The sequence below is a fragment of the Dryas octopetala genome, chromosome 6 (genome assembly GCF_963921425.1).
Source record: "Dryas octopetala chromosome 6, drDryOcto1.1, whole genome shotgun sequence".
NCBI classification, from domain to species: Eukaryota; Viridiplantae; Streptophyta; class Magnoliopsida; order Rosales; family Rosaceae; genus Dryas; species Dryas octopetala.
Genome location: NC_141371.1, coordinates 8,738,291 through 8,754,827, shown reverse-complemented (window position 1 = coordinate 8,754,827; position 16,537 = coordinate 8,738,291). Strand labels below are relative to the sequence as shown.

Sequence of the window (16,537 nt, the reverse complement as noted above, 5' to 3'; positions counted from 1 at the left end):
ATGTAAGACACGTGGCTTTCAGGCGCGGTTTAATACCGAAAACGCCATTTCAAATCGCGACTTTGGACTAAGATAGAGCCGTCGACGAGTCGGTTTCAAAGCAGCCAACGAGCTTTGCATAGCTTACGAGTTTTACGATGGCGTACTGAGAGAGAATGAGCATATAGCAATGGCTCCAAGATCGCTGATTCTTCACCGGCTCACGCGGTACTTTGCTGGTCGAATCAGACAGAACCAGAGGCTTCTTAGCTCTTCTTTTTATTCATCTTCTTCTGCTGTAGAAGAAGCCTCCTCTTCTTCATCTTCATCCCCATCCCTCGATGCCGTTCACATGACTGATACTTGTGTTCAGGTACTCTCTCTCTCTCTCTCTCAGTGTTTGAAGGTTTGATTTTTATGATTCCTCTGTCTACCATGCGATTTGATGTATGGGTTTTCTGGGTTTTCCATTTGTGTTTCTGGGTTCTCTTTTCTTGTTATCAATTTGGGATCTTTACGAAGTTCCTCTCATTTATGAGCTGTGAAATGCTTTGCAATTTGATTCAGTTCTGTGAAAAAAAAAAAAACGAAGGCATGGAATTGAAACAAAAAAAATGAATTATTTCATTTTCTCATTTTATTCAGAACGAACCGGAATAAGCCTCGACTCAATCAATGTCACAAACTGGTTTTTTTTTTTTCAGTTGTTTAGTTTACTTGTGATGAATGTTTTCTTCTAATTTCAGTGACCCGAAATATAATAACTGTTGCATTGATATGAATCAGTTATCAGAGACTCTTATCTACATATAGCTTAGAAGCACGACTATTAAAACAATGGCACGAACTAAATTGTGTATTGCAGAAGAACAGAAGTGGACTACACTAATTATCAGTTTTTTGGAACTTTCTACTGGATGGCAGTAGCTTTGTTCTTGAATTTGATGGCAGTAGTATTTCTAACTTTTTTTATTATTAAATTTGGTTATCATGATCATGAAATGCAATTTTTAGATAATTAGTGTCCCGTAACTTATTATCTTTTGTGTTTATAATGCTTATATTGTGAGTTCGTGACATACTATTGCTGTGCTGACTTTGGCTTCTCAATGAATGTCTCACAGAGAATGAAACAACTGCAAGCCAGTGAAGCAGCAGAAAAGATGCTTCGCTTGAGTGTAGAAACCGGTGGATGTTCTGGTTTCCAATATGTTTTTGATCTAGATGACAAAACCAACCCAGATGACAGGTTTATTTTCCCTGCTTTTCATTTTCTGTATTTCTAATTCTTGTCTAAATACACTTTTGCTTATCTGGTTTGTTTATTTAATTGATGATCCCTATAATAATAGTATATTCTTTTGACACTTTCTGTTATTATCCTCTAATATTGTAGAGTATTTGAGAGAGGAGGAGTAAAATTGGTGGTCGACAATATTTCATATGATTTTGTGAAGGGGGCAACTGTTGATTATGTAGAGGAGCTGATCCGTTCTGCTTTCCAAGTAAGTCAAATTATTATCTTGCCTTTGCATGCTTTATTCTTTTATTATATTTCTCAGAATTGCATGTCTGCATTGAATATAATACCTGTGAACCCAACATGGCAACTCTCGGCATGGGATATGACTAGGATAATAAGCAAGAAGTATATCCTTCATAATTGATTATCTGTTTGAAAATTTTTCTTTTAACTACATGATGCCTATATTAGTGAGCATTGAAGCATAAGAGAAATAAGAACCATCTGCTAAGTAGACAAACTAGCACAACGGTATTTTATATGCCATATATAACAATTGAAGATATCATGGAGGTTTTGGCTTACCTTGGCATGCCGGTGCGCAGTTATGCCCTTGATGGGTCATCCAACAATACAGTGCCCATGCAAGAAACATATCATTATAGTGCCCTTTATTTGGCATCACTGCCTACAGTGTCCTAAATAGGCTGCAGGAACCAAAAGATGAAAGGCAGTGCAATGCAGTGCCCATCTGTTGATGCAACAAATAGGTTATTTCTGGTGCCATGTGGTTGCTTAGATGTGTTGTTTGTCTCCGTCACTGGTTTGGGTCAAACAACAAGAAAATGTTTAGGACCTAGAATCTGCTGAATTCCATCGAAAATTTGATAGGACAAGACTCTTTTAGTGCTCCTAGTAGACTTGTCATACATTTTACCTGTTCAAGTCTGCAATGAGATGCTCTCATCAGGCAAATTCTACAATACCAAGAAGTATCGTGCCATAAAGTTAATTCTTTCTTAAAAATTTTAAATATTCTAGACTTTAGCTAAGAACTTCAATGATTGTTCAGATGTCAATTCCTATCAAAATTGTTCAGATGTCAATGTATTATGGACCTTATGGTACGATAGGGAGAAGTGGTGATCCCACTCTAATAGTCTACCTTCTGCAGAACTTAAGGCACAAATTTATCTGTTATATTAGAATAGTGCAGTCGTTTGCAGAATGGAGCAAATTTATAAAACTACAGCTTAGAATTTGGTTTGTAACACATCAAGTTTGATCCATAGCCTTGATGTTTTTGTGCTATTTTGGATTCTGTATTTGCATTACTATGAAGTTACTGGTTAGCGTGTCAGATGGCTCAACAGGATGTGTCTTGTATGATTTATTGATTGCTTATGTGTTTCTGTGTTTGGGTAGTAATCTTTTGATGCTCAAGTAGTGCCATCAAATGGCCTCTAGGGCAAAAGATTTGAAAGAACAAAAAACTAATTCTGGTTTCATTTTACAGGTGACTACAAATCCAAGTGCAGTACAGGGGTGCAGTTGTAAAAGTTCTTTCATGGTGAACTTATAGATTTGCAAGTAGTACTCTTAAGCCCTCCCTTCCAAGACAGCTGAGCGGGGAACTAGGTTCAGCCTACATGGGTACTTACAATTTTTTCACATATGATTTTTCAATAAAGACGATTTGAATACATTGTATAATGTTTTTGATGTAACAAGCGCTTGTACTACATAAATGCCATTGAGATATTGCTTATGCTTTACCTTTGCTGGCTTGGCTCTTGGACATGTAGCAATTTGTAACAGACAACTATAGACTAACATTTTTAACTTGGAATTCGTTAGATGATCTCCCATGCCACTTCTTGCTTGTAATTGAGTTGAAACAGCTGTACAACTAGCTTGAACAGATGCCGTATTTGAGAAACTGAAGATTGGATTTCATGTTATTCTATCTTAGGCAGTATAGATCAACAATGGTTTAACGGTTTTATTAGTACTAGTAAGCAAAGGTTTACAGCTAACCGAGCCATCAATAAGAATGATTGATCCAAAACTCAAAAGAAAAGGAAAGAAGGTAGGTGGGACCGTGGATATGGGAGGAGGGGAAAAGGAAAAATTGAAATGCCTGACGCTTATTAATCAAAGAGGCAGACGGTTACCCAAGGAATGGAACTATAGCACACAATTTTATCATTTTCTGCACATATATGAATGCATAAAAACATGCTTTCTTGGGCTCAGAAGTCAGAAAGAGGGCATATCATATTTTATATAATCTTAATCCCAGATATCGAATAAAAGTGGATTTTTGTGTAAAACATAATCGAATGAATCAATGCCGCCCATAACAATTATAGAGTACGAATATGATAACACCGAACATCTCACAGCCCCACATTCATTCATCAACGCATGGGAACCAGACTGAGAAGAAACCTTTTCATAAGATTCATCGCCTGCAAAATCCATCTTATTCTTGCTACAGCCCCAAAACGGGTTATTAGAAAAACAAAAATCTTCAATAAAGTAAATTCTTGTGATAACAAGTTGTGATTTCTCCGCACCATTATGAATGGACATTTTTCCAATTCACAATTGATATGACACAATTGCATACCATCTACCACCATCCACCAAGTAGAAAAGAACCACAAAACCACATCAAAGGCAAAACAAGCAGACATTGATGGGAAAAAGAATTTCTTGAAAAATTTCCAAAAAACATTCATTTAAACAAAAAATCACAGTACTGATTGTAGTTTTAAACAAAGAAATCTAAGGGAAAATAAACAAAAGGAACATTGTCTTGGTTAAAAGTTTCTCTAATGCTTTCTCATCAATGAAAATCCTCTGATAATAAGAACTCAGTAGATGCGGATTGCTTTTCCCATAGTACTCTTGAGGTTCAAGGACCTTACCTATTTGCACAAAAAGACCAAAGAACAAAATAAGTACCACCAAAAAGGTTAAAACTCTATATATATTAAATACGCATACATCTAATGAAACTCAATTAAAAATTCCGTAAGAGATACAAATCAATCAAAGCCATATCCATTCTCAATTTCAGATCAAATATCATACTTCATATTTACAGCACCTAACAGAAGGAAGCTAAAAATAAAGATGATATAATGATATGGCCAAAAAATATGATAATATAAGAGTATGATGTTTCAAATGCCTCTATCAAACTGATATGCAAACAGCCTCAAGTAGCATCGGTAACCCTCGCCAACCCAATTTTTCTTTGCTATAAGTATCAACACTCAGCTAGCCTTCTCATTGAAGAACCACATTTATGCTAAAAACCAATAATTCTTTTCAGCCCAAAAGGAATTTCCCATTAAATGTGTTCCACAGCTACTCCATGAAACAAACCCTCGAGGAGAAATACAAACAACATGCACTGATCATCAAGATAACTGGGACTTAACAATTAGAGTTTGTTATCCATATGTTGAAAACTAAACAATTAGAACGAAAAGCTAGAATAATTCAAAACCCAAATGCTTTATGTAGGATGGAGTCATGAACTTACATTCTGCCAATTCTTCTTCAACAGCGAAACCAAGAAATTGACACTGAGTTGCACATTCTGGAAAATCTGCTTTTCCTCCATAGCAAGATTCCCAACAGCAACACCCATACAAAGAACCTTCTTAAGTTGAAATTTCACCATTGCCTTTATTTCATTAACCTTGGACTCCAGAGATTCTTGATGGCTCACCAATGTTGGAAACTTACCTGCATTTTGGCAACCAATCTAAAGCTTAGCCCATCTACTAGTGTTAACTAGTTAATTAATAAATAAATATGATAAATTGAGAAAATGAATCTCCAATGGAGGAAGACAAGAGCTAAAATCAGGAATATTTGAGTATTCTAGGTCCCAGAAACTTCCACCAGGGAAATCATTCAGCAAAATGTTCGAGGATACATTTGAAATGATTTGGAAAGACTTGATAAAATAGTTGGGAAGATTTCTCACCAAAGTATTTTACCACCGCTCATTCCTAAATGCATGCAGAAATGAGGTCCATGGTCCATAATTCATACAACTTAATGATAACTCTCTAGTCAGTATCAATACAATGGATGACATGCGAAGGGATAAACTTCTAAATTACTAATATCAAGACCACAATGAAAACTTCTAATCCACCATACAGAAAATGAGAAAAAATTAGAGAAACTAAAAGTTGAAGCTTAACCAAATAATTAACTATGAAGTGTTGCAAAATCTGAAATTACTTGCCTGCCTTGTTAAGACCAGGGCCTAAAAGACGAGGAATTTGCTTAATGACAGCTTCAGAAGCTAAAAATGCATGGTATTTCTTGGCAAGCTTCTTGACCAGTTTCTTGTTCTTGTTAAGCTTTTTCAGAGATTCCACATCCATATAATCCAAACCCATCTTCACAGCCTGTAGTAAAAAGCAGCAGATATATACAATCAAGTTTAACTTAGTTTTACGTTATGGCCAGAAAAAAATAACTTAGTTTTAAGTTATAACACACGCACCCATACAAATTCATAAATATTTGACCAAATGAGTAAATATACCTCTTCAACATGCTGAGCATCACCAAGCATGCAAACCCTCATCTTAGGACGAGGAATATGTGGAAGCCTCACAGAACCACTGAAACGCTTGTCCTTTTGTGGGTCATAGTTCTTCAGCCCAATTTGCAGCTCAATGGTCTCAGTGAAGTTTCTCTTTTTCACTTCTGAATTTGTCTTAATCTGAGAGATGGCCTCTCTAAGTCCGTCACTCGAAAGCTTACTGTTAACAAAACATTTAAAAACAAATGAACATTGAAAAGGCAATAAGAGAAACTGATTTAAGAAATAAGTGTATACTAAAATTTCCATCATCTTCAAAGGCTAGAAAAAAAATACTTAAGATTTACAAAGTGGGTTACATCCCTAATCACGATTTCTAGCTACTAAGCACTTCGGAATATCAGATATGAACAAATAAACAAGTATCAAAGTACCCATATAGCAGGAACATTCAGCAATCTACTAAAATATGAGCAAAAAATTGAGATTTTTGGTTTTCAAAGTCATCAAAAAGATTCAAAGCAAGCAAGAAACCAGAGACGGATTAAAATCTGATGAATAAAGCAAAAAAAAAGGACTATGCAATTACCTCATGGTTAGAGCCTAGTCCTCACTGCAATTACTTCCTACAAAATCAGAAAAATTCAAAATGGAACTATTAATTATAGAACCACAATGCTCAAGTCACAGAAGAATGGATCAGAAAACCCTAGTGAAGTTGGATAGTACCTGATCAAATGGAGGAAAAACCCTAAGACAGGGTTTTCAGGACAGCTGCTGAGTGAGGCAAAAGGCTGAACTTGAAGGAGGCAACTTGGCGCTTATAAAACCCTAGCTACGTTTTGCCAAGGGTACTCACGCTTGACTCGCACGTGCTTTGGTCGTTTACTTTTGATATTTACCTCGGAGTCCCTGTAATTTTTCCTTACTACACTTTCGCACCAAATGAAATACCAATAGTAAATTACTAAAATTTGTATTATATAAAGGAGCTTGTTATAAAACTAATAGAAAAATAAAAAGAACATTAATTGAGAGAGAACACAAAAGAGAAATATGGAGAATTCAGAGTGTTTATTATTCTCATAAATTTTGGTTGCCTACATGCTTTTTTTTTTTTTTACCATCAAACTACCTATGCGATTTAGTATTTCCACTATTTTCCTCACAAAAAATTTAAATTTTTTATACATCTTGGCACCGTCCCATTGGCCATGGTTGACTTTGAATGTGGGGGATGAAGAATGGTGGGCAAAGGGGAAGAGAAGAGGGAGAATTTGATTTTTCTCAATTTGAAAAGAAAATTAAATCCTCGCCCTTTTATCTAAGTTATTAAACAAAATAATTTGGCCATAAAAAAGTACACCAATAGACAAATGCTAGGTACCTTTCGCTTGGGACAATAATCTGTCTTGCCTCCTTATTTCCATAATGTGACTCTTGAGTTAAAAAGAGCATAGTGTATGAAAAGGTTCGAGGTAAAGAGCACACGGCATTATTGCACCACCCATTGTTTTGATTTATCACCAAACTCCTACGTCCTAACAAAACCAGTCACCGATTTGCAATATGAATAGGTAGAGAGGCCTAGAGGGTGAATGGAATTGACTTCAGAACCAAATAATGATGGCATCACAGCCTGAAAAGGCAACATGTTTTTGCTCGTATCAGCCAATTAAATCTTGACATCTTTTCTCAGTCAACTTCTATATGCATTTCAGAAACTCTTATTCAGTCCACAACTACTACTTCGACTATGCCATTGATAATGGTCATCCGCAGAGACAAAAACAAACCACTACAAAAGGACATACCCAAAGAATTGAAATCTCAGAAACAAACATACCATTGTTAAAGTCAATGTGGCCATACAGAACTAATTCAACACTTAAAAATGCCCAGTTGAATGGAACATGCTTGATAAATAGGTGCAATCCACCTAAACTTTTATTACAAAAATGAGAAGTGCTACCTAAAGCATTTTTGCCTACTCCAACTTTCCAAATGTATGAAAACTATAAAATGGTGAAACAGAAGAGTTGATAATTCATTCTTCCGACTGCCTTTGCCCCAAAACTGGAATGTCTTCGTATCGTTTCTGCATTAAAGAAAAAGACAAGGAAAATATCCAATTCAGACGTAAAAGTAGTAAAGATGTCCAGTAGCAACTATCAAAATTGAGATTTTTTTTTTTTTTCAAGTGCATTCAATATTAAGAATCTTGTACACCGCATACTACCAAAGAAAGAATCTCAACTGCAAGAAGGTATGTGCAAGACAATATAAGTGTCCACGGATGTGGAAAGCAAATTCAATCCAAGTCAATTTTGGGCAGACTCGTGAAAATTTCCACTATAACAGGCTAATCTCTCTCCCAAACATGTACATCCAGATCCAATTAACATCCAAACATGCACAAGCGCACAGCACAACTTAATAAACAGATGCATAACCTCCAGCCAGGGGCAAAAAGTTTTGTCTTTAAGGGAAAAAAATATGCATTAACAGAAAGTAGAGTAGGTACAAGCAATAGACATGGTGCCTACAATTTTAATTTTCAAAAAAATCAGTATTTAACCCATAATATAACATGTAGCTACATTCATACATATAATTCTCCGAGGCCTAACATTTAGATGCATCAGCAACATATTTTGTACAAAATGACACATGAAGTAAGTGCATGCAAACCACCAAAAGTAAATACGAACTAGGAAATAGTTTCCATACCCCAATATTATTCTGCTCCCACAGCTTTTTAACCCCATAATCCACGGCCTGAAACCAGAAAATCAAAGACATAAGAACTCTGATATTTGTTCTTTCAGAAAACAACAGAAATCAAATGACACTTTGATGCAACTCAAACGAGACAAATTCAAAGTTTCAAGAAATGCAAAAACCAGTCCCTATCATCAACAATTACAAAGAATCTAATCAGACTGTCACTATTCAGAGAAAAAGAAGAAAGAACATGAGCAACTCAATCCTTCTGAGGCAGAAAATGGGCCAAAAAACCTCAAAGAACCAAGATTTGGACTCTCAGCTAATTCTACGATATATGACCTCATGCCACAACGTGATTAATAAGTTTAGTAGCTGAGCATTAATACGAATATTGCATATAACTGGGAAACCAACAGAACATTAAGAACAAAACTAACTTGAGTTTTGCTTTCTTAATTTACATCTCTCACAGAAAGCAAACATATGCCTAAGATATGAAACCAATTTGTACAAGTAGAGTTTTCCTGAAAAGCTATAAACAATACCAAATTTCATCCATTTCGCACTAACATAATAATAACCCGTTCCATTTAAATGTTTAATTCCAAGAGCCAAATTGTAATTTCCGAGCTCGCCCCTAGACTAAGTTGACCTAATCGCAAATCAAGCTACTTTAATTTCCTCAGATTTCTCGGCAACCAAACAGATGATAACATGAAAAAAAAAACAGACAACCAAATAAACTAAAATGAGAGATTCAGTGAAGAAACCGAAATCTAAGATCTAAGGCTCACCCGCTCGCCGAGGAAAGCGCCAGCGATGACGAAGGTGACGTAGACGGAGTTCCGGCGCATGATGACCCTGTAAAGGCCTTCGAAGAGGCCTCCACCGCTTTTCCGAGCCATTGTAGCCATGGCGATCTGTACGAGTCTCTTTCACTTGCGTTTGACCTATGCGGTAGGTGGATTCGCTCAGAGCTCTCTCTCGCGTCCCCGAAATGGAACCAAGACTTGGATGCGTAATATGCCTCTGGCTCCGGATCCCTGAGAACTGGGTTGTTTAGAGCGGCCCGCTGGACGGTTTGGCGCGGTTCGGTTGGACCGGGGTGATATGGGCTTTAAGGCATTGGACCATAGTCCTCCAATACTGGGCTCAGCACAATATTTTTTGGGCTTCTAAATGTATCTTAATATTAAGACATGAAAATAGATTGGATTCGGATTCACCTAAATCCAAATCCGAATTCGTTTATAATTGAATTGTCGGATTCAAATCATACTCGGATTCTCGGATCAAACATGTCAATCCATATCCGATTAGCATCTGATCAAAATTGGATCGGATTTATTTAGAGGAAAAAATGTTAGCAAAATGACTATAGCTATACCCTTATTTTCAGTTGAGGATTCCGTTTTCACTTTGCTTCAATCAAGGACTATTATTTTTCAAGTGCTTTAATCAAGGATATTCTGTCAATTTTTTCAAAACTTCCGTTAAAATTGATCACGTGAGGGTCACGTGACCAATTTATGAGGGCAAAAAAGTATTTTCTCATAAAAAAGAATTATAAAAAATAAAACTAAATAAATTTAAACAAATTTAAAAACAAAAAAAATTCCCTCCATCTCCCACCTTCGCCACCTCTGCACCATGTTGACCCAACATTCCCCCCACCCAGCCCAGCCCCACTCCGCCCTCCCCTCCCCTCTTTTTCTCTCATCTTTGCCTCTATTATCTTTGTCTTTCTCTCTGCCCCCCAGCCAGCTCCCCATCCCTGTCACAGTCACCCATCCCCATCCCTTCTTCCCCCTATACCATAGCCATCTCTCCCCTCTCCCCTCTCCCCCACCCTGGCCTCATCTAGCTCCACCACCCCAACCCAGCCCCCGGCCCTGTCGCAAAACCTAGTCACACCCAGCCCCAGCCCCTTCTAGATTAGAGAGAGAAAGAGATAAAAAAAAAAAGAGGCGGCAGGGAGAGAGAATAGTCGTTGATGTCGTTGCCGGGGGAGTGAGGAGTCGTCGACCGTTGGGTGAAGGGGCACAACGAGAGTGAGGGAGGGGTGGGCGGGGATGGGTTTGACTGGGTTTTGCGACGGGGCCGGGGCTGGGTTGGGGTAGTGGAGCTGGATGGGGTTAGGGCTGGGACGGGTGGGGGAGGGGGAGGGATGGCGATGGTATAGGGGGAGGAGGGGCGGGGATGGGTGACTGTGACTGGGAGGGGGAGCTGGTTGGGGGGCGAAGAGAAAAAAAAAAGATAAGAGAGGCAGAGGATCTGATAAACCATTCATCTGGGTTGTAAGAGCCGTAGTCGTCACACAGAGGAGTTGGAAAAGTGGATTACAGAGAATAGATTTGAGGAAAGGACCAAAGTAAAGGGGCTTCTAATTCGGGGTTGGGCTCGGCAAACACTAATACTATCACACCCTGCAATTAGGGGGTTCTTAACACATTGTGGATGGAATTCCACATTGGAAGGCATATGTGCTGGGGTGCCTATGATCACATGGCCACTGTTTGTAGACCAATTTCTAAATGAGAAACTAGCTGCATAGATTCTGAAAATTGTAGTGAGGGTTGGGGTGGAACATCCAGTAAAGTGGGGAGAGGAAGAGAAGATTGGGGTGTTGGTGAAAAGGGAAAATGTGAAGGTGGCCATTGACAAATTGATGGATATTGGAGAAGAAAGACAAGGGAGAAGATAAAGAGTCAGAGAGTTTGCAGAGATGGCAAAGAAAGCAATAGGAGAATGAGGATCTTCTCATCAAAACATTGAACTACTCATCCAAGACATTGTGCAGGGGGTGGCGAGGGTGAGAGATGAAGGGAATTTTTTTTTGTTTTTAAATTTGTTTAAATTTATTTAGTTTTATTTTTTTATAATTTTTTTTATGAGAAAAGACTTTTTTGCCCTTATAAATTGGTCGCATGACCCTTATGTGATCAATTTTAACAGAAATTTTGACAGAATTGATGGAATATCCTTGATTGAAGCACTTGAAAAATAATAGTCCTTGATTGAAGCAAAGTGAAAACAGGATCCTCAACTGAAAATAGAGGTATAGTTATAGTCATTTTGCTAACATTTTTCCTTATTTAGAGACCTAGATTTTATTAAAATTTTAATAGTATTATGTTTAGTACCATTCTTTTCTTGTATTTTTATGTATTTTCTTATTTTACTTCAAACTTATATACATAATTACAATCACTTAAATGTATTTCCAATTTGTAAAAAACCTCAAATTAATTTTACACACATACAATCTTTATTAAAAATATATAAAGAAATGCATTAAATATTATAGTTTGTCAGATCGGATAACACAAATTCATATTGATTTGATAAGTTAAATAATTTATTGGATTAGAATCGTAATCGGATTTGAATCACATATCCATGTCTCATTAATTCAAATCATATTCGAATTAAAATCTGGTCCATTTTGAGGTCTACTACAATTCTTTCCTTAACCCCTCCAAATTTTCCTAAATATTTCATTCATTACCCTCAATTAAAACAAAACAAACCCTTAAGCTCCACCCAGGTCAGGACGAGGCCCACAATTTTGGCAAGGTTGGGGTTTTGTGCTATCACTACCCTAAGCGGTAGCCCTTTCCCTTCTCCCTACCACCCTCTTTCCTCCCTCTCTTTGCAACTCTCATCGGAACCATAAATGCACACTTAAAAGTGTTATGAACTCACTACTTTCTCACTGACATACCCTTAAATGTATAATGTACACCTAAAATTAATAAGTTCTGTGAGAAACACATAAAAATCAAGTAGAAGACTTAAGGCCAAATGATACTTTTGTTCCCTATACTTTCATGGAATTTATATTTGGTTATTGTTCTTTTAATTTTGGCAATTTTAGTCATGTACTTCTAATATGACATCAATTAAGTCTAATTCTTAACCATATTTGAATTATGGATGAAAAATTTGACGTGTGTTTCGCACGTGAGTGGCATTACGGACATCTCACTCCACCTAAATATCTATGTAAGCCCTTACTTGCCATTGAATACAATCAGTTTAGAAATATAAGGGATTTAAGTGCCAAACTAATTGCATTCAATGGCAGGTAGGGGCTTACATAGGCATCCAAGTGAATTAAGATATTCGACATGGCACTCCTATGCTAGCACGTCAAATTTTTTGTCAAAAATTTAAATGAGACGAACGATTTGGATTTAAATGCTATCGTATTAGAAGTATATGACTAAATAATACGCAATGTCTCGTTTGATTGATAGGATTGGATTAGATAGGATAATGACTAAATTCATGTGTATAGAAGGAATTATATGAGAAGAAAAAAAAAAAAGAATATAGACTAATCATAAGAGAAAACTTATCTCTTTCAATCCCCCAAAGATGGTGGGATTAGTGGGGATAAGTTTTTCCTTATAAATAATTTATTTTCTTCCTTTAAGTTAGAAGACATGCTTCATGTTCTTCCTTTAATACATATAAATTTAACTATTTATTCTATCTAATCTAATTATATGCATAGGAGGTGGACAAGGAATCAAACAATAAATAGAAAACAAAAAAGAGTAGGCTGATTGATAGAGTGGAGGCTGACTGGCTGATCATTCGATGGTTAAAATGTGAACTTGTTTGACAAAAAAAAAAGATGATTAATAATAAAAAATTGAAAATTAAAAATCAACTTGTTGAAATGTGAACTTTATCTATGATTAAGTGAAATAATTTCAGTAACAATATATTTGTCAAACTTGTGGGCTGCCTGAGATTAAGCCCATGGATTGAGTTCGCAGGACACACGACAACACAGTACAAGAGCTCGAGCCAAACTTTAAACCAAACTCGTCAACGCGAGCACAGCATGCAACCCACCTCCACCGGCAGTCAAATACTATTCTCGCCGACTCGTCAACACCGTAGCAGCGTAACCTAATAACACCCACCACCCTTTACTCACTTCACCACTTTACTCTCTACTTTCCCAGCAACCAATCCCTCACTGACAAACACTACAACCCACTTGGTCATGGAGTTGGTGAAGGGCCTGAGGGAGATTCAGACGCTGGAGGGTCACACCGATAAGGTTTGGAGCCTCGCATGGAATCCCACCACCGGTGTCGCCGGAATCCCCCTTGTATTCGCTTCCTGTAGTGGCGACAAGACCGTCCGTATCTGGGAACAGAGCTCCTCCAGCTCCACTCCTTCTTGGGGTTGCAAGGTTTTTATCTTTATTTTATTTTTTGATTTTTTCCTTTTTTTTTTTTCAATGATTCAATTTTGTAATGGAAGTTTCAATTTTGGGTTGCAGGCAGTTCTTGATGAAACGCACACTAGAACCGTTCGATCATGTGCTTGGTCTCCATCCGGGAAGTTATTGGCCACTGCAAGCTTCGATGCCACCACTGCAATTTGGGAAAATGTTGGGGATGATTATGAATGTGTTTCTACTCTAGAGGTAGGAGGTAGTGTTGTTTTTGGCATTGAAAAGCCCTTTCTTTACATCATCTAGTCAATTTTACGAGTTGGGTTCCTTGATTTTTTCTAGTGTGGTGTTTCTGTGCATAGGGTCATGAAAATGAAGTGAAAACGCTACCTTTACATCATTTGGTCAATTTTACGAGTTGGTTCCTTTAATTTTTGTTAGTCTGGTGGTTTTGTGTATAGGGTCATGAAAACGAAGTGAAAAGTGTGTCTTGGAATGCATCTGGGTCTCTGCTTGCCACATGTGGTCGGGATAAAACTGTATGGATATGGGAAGTGCAGCCAGGCAATGAGTTTGATTGTGTTGCAGTGTTGCAAGGCCATACACAAGATGTGAAAATGGTTCTGTGGCATCCCACCATGGATCTTTTGTTTTCTTGTAGTTATGATAACACTGTCAAGGTAAAGCTTGGAATTAAGTGGTTTTCCCACTTTCTCTACCACCCTTCCACAAAGAAAAAAAAGATAACTTTTTTCTTCCAATATGCATCAATAAGATTGGACAGTCAGATTTTTACTGATGCAGTACAATGTCTTGCAGATATGGGCAGATGAAGGTGATGATGATGACTGGGTGTGTGTTCAAACATTAGGTGAACCTAACAAGTACTACGCCCTAGCCTCTTTTTATCTCTAAATTTTCTGCTTCATCCTTCTTCTTTCAGAATCATTCCCTTTTGTGTAATATTGTCATACTGGTGTGTGCGGATTATGTATATATTGTTCTTCTCTCATAGGCACCTTATCCTTAAATGAGTAATGTTTCTCACTTATTGATTAGATATGGATAACTGTGATGCACAGTGGGTGTGATGCGATGCATATCAACTGTCCATATATAATTGTAGATAAATACAATCTATTTAGGCCATCTACAGTGGTTTTGTGAGTGTGATAGTCATTTGAGAGTCATAAGTGGCCTGAAAAGTGATTTTGTGACTTGAGAGTGATAGTCATATTTTCTGAAGCTGCAGTGGTGTTGAGAGTTATAGCTGAGAGTCATATCGTTGTACCTATTTAAATTACGCCGAATTGAGATTAAGTGATGATTAAGTTATAAATTATAACTTAAATATTTATAAAAATTATATACCATTGATTTTATTTTAATGAGATCTTTAATTTAAGGTCAATATTGAATATATTTGAATATTTTATTTTATGACCCAAATTATAATTTCTATATTTTCTCCCCACCAAATTGTCTTTCAAGTTTATTGGTATTTTCTTATGTGTGAAATGCATAAAAATGGTAAACACAACTCAATGAGAGAATTTCTTATTTTTATTTTTTGTATATAATATGTGGTCCTATTGATTATTCTAAATCACTTGAGTTTGCAGGACTACTAACAATTTCTGTTAAGATATGCCATTTTAGTCTAATTCAGCTTATCCGGTTTTCTTGTTAGTGGTCACTCTTCTACTGTCTGGGCTCTATCGTTTAATGCTAGTGGAGACAAAATGGTTACCTGCAGGTAAGCAGAAGCATTCTCTCATTTTAAAGTTTCATTTTTTTTTTTTATACTAAAGCACCAAACAGAAATTCGAAGTTGTGAACAGTACCGAAAAGGAGAAATAAAACAATAATGGACTGATTTTGCAGTGATGATCTTACTCTAAAGATATGGGAAACAGACAATGGAAAGATGCAATCTGCTGATGGCTTTGCAGCTTGGTGAGGAGCATGCTACATTAGGAGTATTTCTTTTCTATTCTTAATATCCATAATTTGAATTTGGTCTTCTACTTATGTGAGTTTTTAAATATTGTTTAAAATATTTTATTAACCGTAGGTCATAGGTTTTGTTTTAGAGTGTGGATATTTGATAGGTTGTACTTAGATGTAGGAATTGAAAGGAAGCAAAATGTTATCTAGTAAATTGTGGTGTACTTGCGACACCAACTTTCTAATATATGACATTTTCATTAGACTTAGCAATGGCATATCCATTACACTTGGCAGTGGCGTTGAGCAGTAGTGAAGTAGGCTACATTTCTACAAATATGCATTTACAAAAATAAATGAACTTGAATTGCCTCTCTCTCTCTCTCTCTCTCTCTCTCGCTCCTGATGTTTAGTTCGAATTACTCTTCTTTTAGTTTCCCTTATTTACTATTGACTTATGAATTCCACTTTGTAGTCTTTCTTTACTTTTGAACATTCACATGCCCTGTTACATGCACCACCCTTCACCATGACCACTGTTATGTTGAATTTTTTCTCTTCAATATGATGTTTTCATCTTTCAATTATATGTAATTTTGCATGCATTTGAAACTTTGGACGTTTTCTAGAAAGATAGGCAATGCATTTGATAGAAAGAGGACATGTCATCGGTTTACCCAGAATAATATGTTGTTTTGTGAACAAGTCCATATTGCCTATGAAGTAGTGAAGATGTGTGAGTGATTCAAGAGTTAGAATTTTCTACATCTGTAGCTATTATTGTCTCTTACATGCATGCAAGGGTTTAAATTTCGAAAATTTCCGCGAAATTTCGTCGCCGGTGATCTGGTTTTGAAATTTTGGG

At 36.8% G+C, this 16,537-nt stretch overlaps 4 protein-coding genes and 1 pseudogene across 4 annotated transcripts in view; 3 read left to right on the top strand and 2 right to left on the bottom strand.

Moving 5' to 3' along the window:
• Window positions 1-69: 69 nt before the first annotated feature.
• LOC147282042 (Iron-sulfur cluster biosynthesis family protein) lies at window positions 70-3,131 on the top strand. The gene is made up of 4 exons (XM_086247082.1): window positions 70-352; window positions 1,104-1,228; window positions 1,376-1,484; window positions 2,739-3,131. The coding sequence occupies exons 1-4, from the start codon at window positions 170-172 to the stop codon at window positions 2,802-2,804; spliced, it is 483 nt and encodes a 160-aa protein (XP_086103208.1). The 5' UTR covers window positions 70-169; the 3' UTR covers window positions 2,805-3,131.
• Window positions 3,132-3,920: 789 nt separating this feature from the next.
• On the bottom strand, window positions 3,921-6,656 carry LOC147282041 (large ribosomal subunit protein uL1z). Its single transcript, XM_086249209.1, has 6 exons — window positions 6,531-6,656; window positions 6,391-6,427; window positions 5,802-6,021; window positions 5,496-5,661; window positions 4,779-4,984; window positions 3,921-4,155 (listed from the first exon to the last, which is right to left on the bottom strand). Exons 2-6 carry the CDS (start codon window positions 6,393-6,395, stop codon window positions 4,102-4,104), a joined length of 651 nt encoding a protein of 216 aa, XP_086105335.1. The 5' UTR covers window positions 6,396-6,427; window positions 6,531-6,656; the 3' UTR covers window positions 3,921-4,101.
• Window positions 6,657-7,612: 956 nt separating this feature from the next.
• LOC147282040 (cytochrome b-c1 complex subunit 9-like) lies at window positions 7,613-9,550 on the bottom strand. Its single transcript, XM_086249211.1, has 3 exons — window positions 9,323-9,550; window positions 8,532-8,579; window positions 7,613-7,899 (listed from the first exon to the last, which is right to left on the bottom strand). The coding sequence occupies exons 1-3, from the start codon at window positions 9,440-9,442 to the stop codon at window positions 7,849-7,851; spliced, it is 219 nt and encodes a 72-aa protein (XP_086105337.1). The 5' UTR covers window positions 9,443-9,550; the 3' UTR covers window positions 7,613-7,848.
• Window positions 9,441-11,492, top strand: LOC147282039 (UDP-glycosyltransferase 73C2 pseudogene; annotated as a pseudogene).
• Window positions 11,493-13,293: 1,801 nt separating this feature from the next.
• Window positions 13,294-16,537, top strand: part of EMB1345 (Transducin/WD40 repeat-like superfamily protein) — a 5,491-nt gene continuing 2,247 nt past the window's right edge. Inside the window, exons 1-6 of the mRNA XM_086249208.1 lie at window positions 13,294-13,740; window positions 13,831-13,977; window positions 14,187-14,405; window positions 14,545-14,609; window positions 15,416-15,481; window positions 15,610-15,681. Of these exons, the coding sequence (XP_086105334.1) occupies window positions 13,549-13,740; window positions 13,831-13,977; window positions 14,187-14,405; window positions 14,545-14,609; window positions 15,416-15,481; window positions 15,610-15,681 (761 nt within the window). The 5' untranslated portion in view covers window positions 13,294-13,548. The remainder of the gene's footprint in view (window positions 13,741-13,830; window positions 13,978-14,186; window positions 14,406-14,544; window positions 14,610-15,415; window positions 15,482-15,609; window positions 15,682-16,537) is intronic.

Coding starts and splice junctions, on each gene's coding strand:
- LOC147282042 (XM_086247082.1), top strand. CDS start 170: ATGGCTCCAAGATCGCTGATTCTTCACCGGCTCACGCGGTACTTTGCT. Junction 1,229..1,375: donor AAAACCAACCCAGATGACAG/GTTTATTTTCCC, acceptor CTAATATTGTAG/AGTATTTGAGAGAGGAGGAG. Junction 1,485..2,738: donor TGATCCGTTCTGCTTTCCAA/GTAAGTCAAATT, acceptor TTCATTTTACAG/GTGACTACAAATCCAAGTGC.
- LOC147282041 (XM_086249209.1), bottom strand. Junction 5,662..5,801: donor ATGCTCAGCATGTTGAAGAG/GTATATTTACTC, acceptor TTTTTACTACAG/GCTGTGAAGATGGGTTTGGA. Junction 4,985..5,495: donor CCCTGGTCTTAACAAGGCAG/GCAAGTAATTTC, acceptor GCCAAAATGCAG/GTAAGTTTCCAACATTGGTG.
- LOC147282040 (XM_086249211.1), bottom strand. CDS start 9,442: ATGGCTACAATGGCTCGGAAAAGCGGTGGAGGCCTCTTCGAAGGCCTT. Junction 8,580..9,322: donor GCGCTTTCCTCGGCGAGCGG/GTGAGCCTTAGA, acceptor TTCTGGTTTCAG/GCCGTGGATTATGGGGTTAA. Junction 7,900..8,531: donor GGGAGCAGAATAATATTGGG/GTATGGAAACTA, acceptor TCTTTAATGCAG/AAACGATACGAAGACATTCC.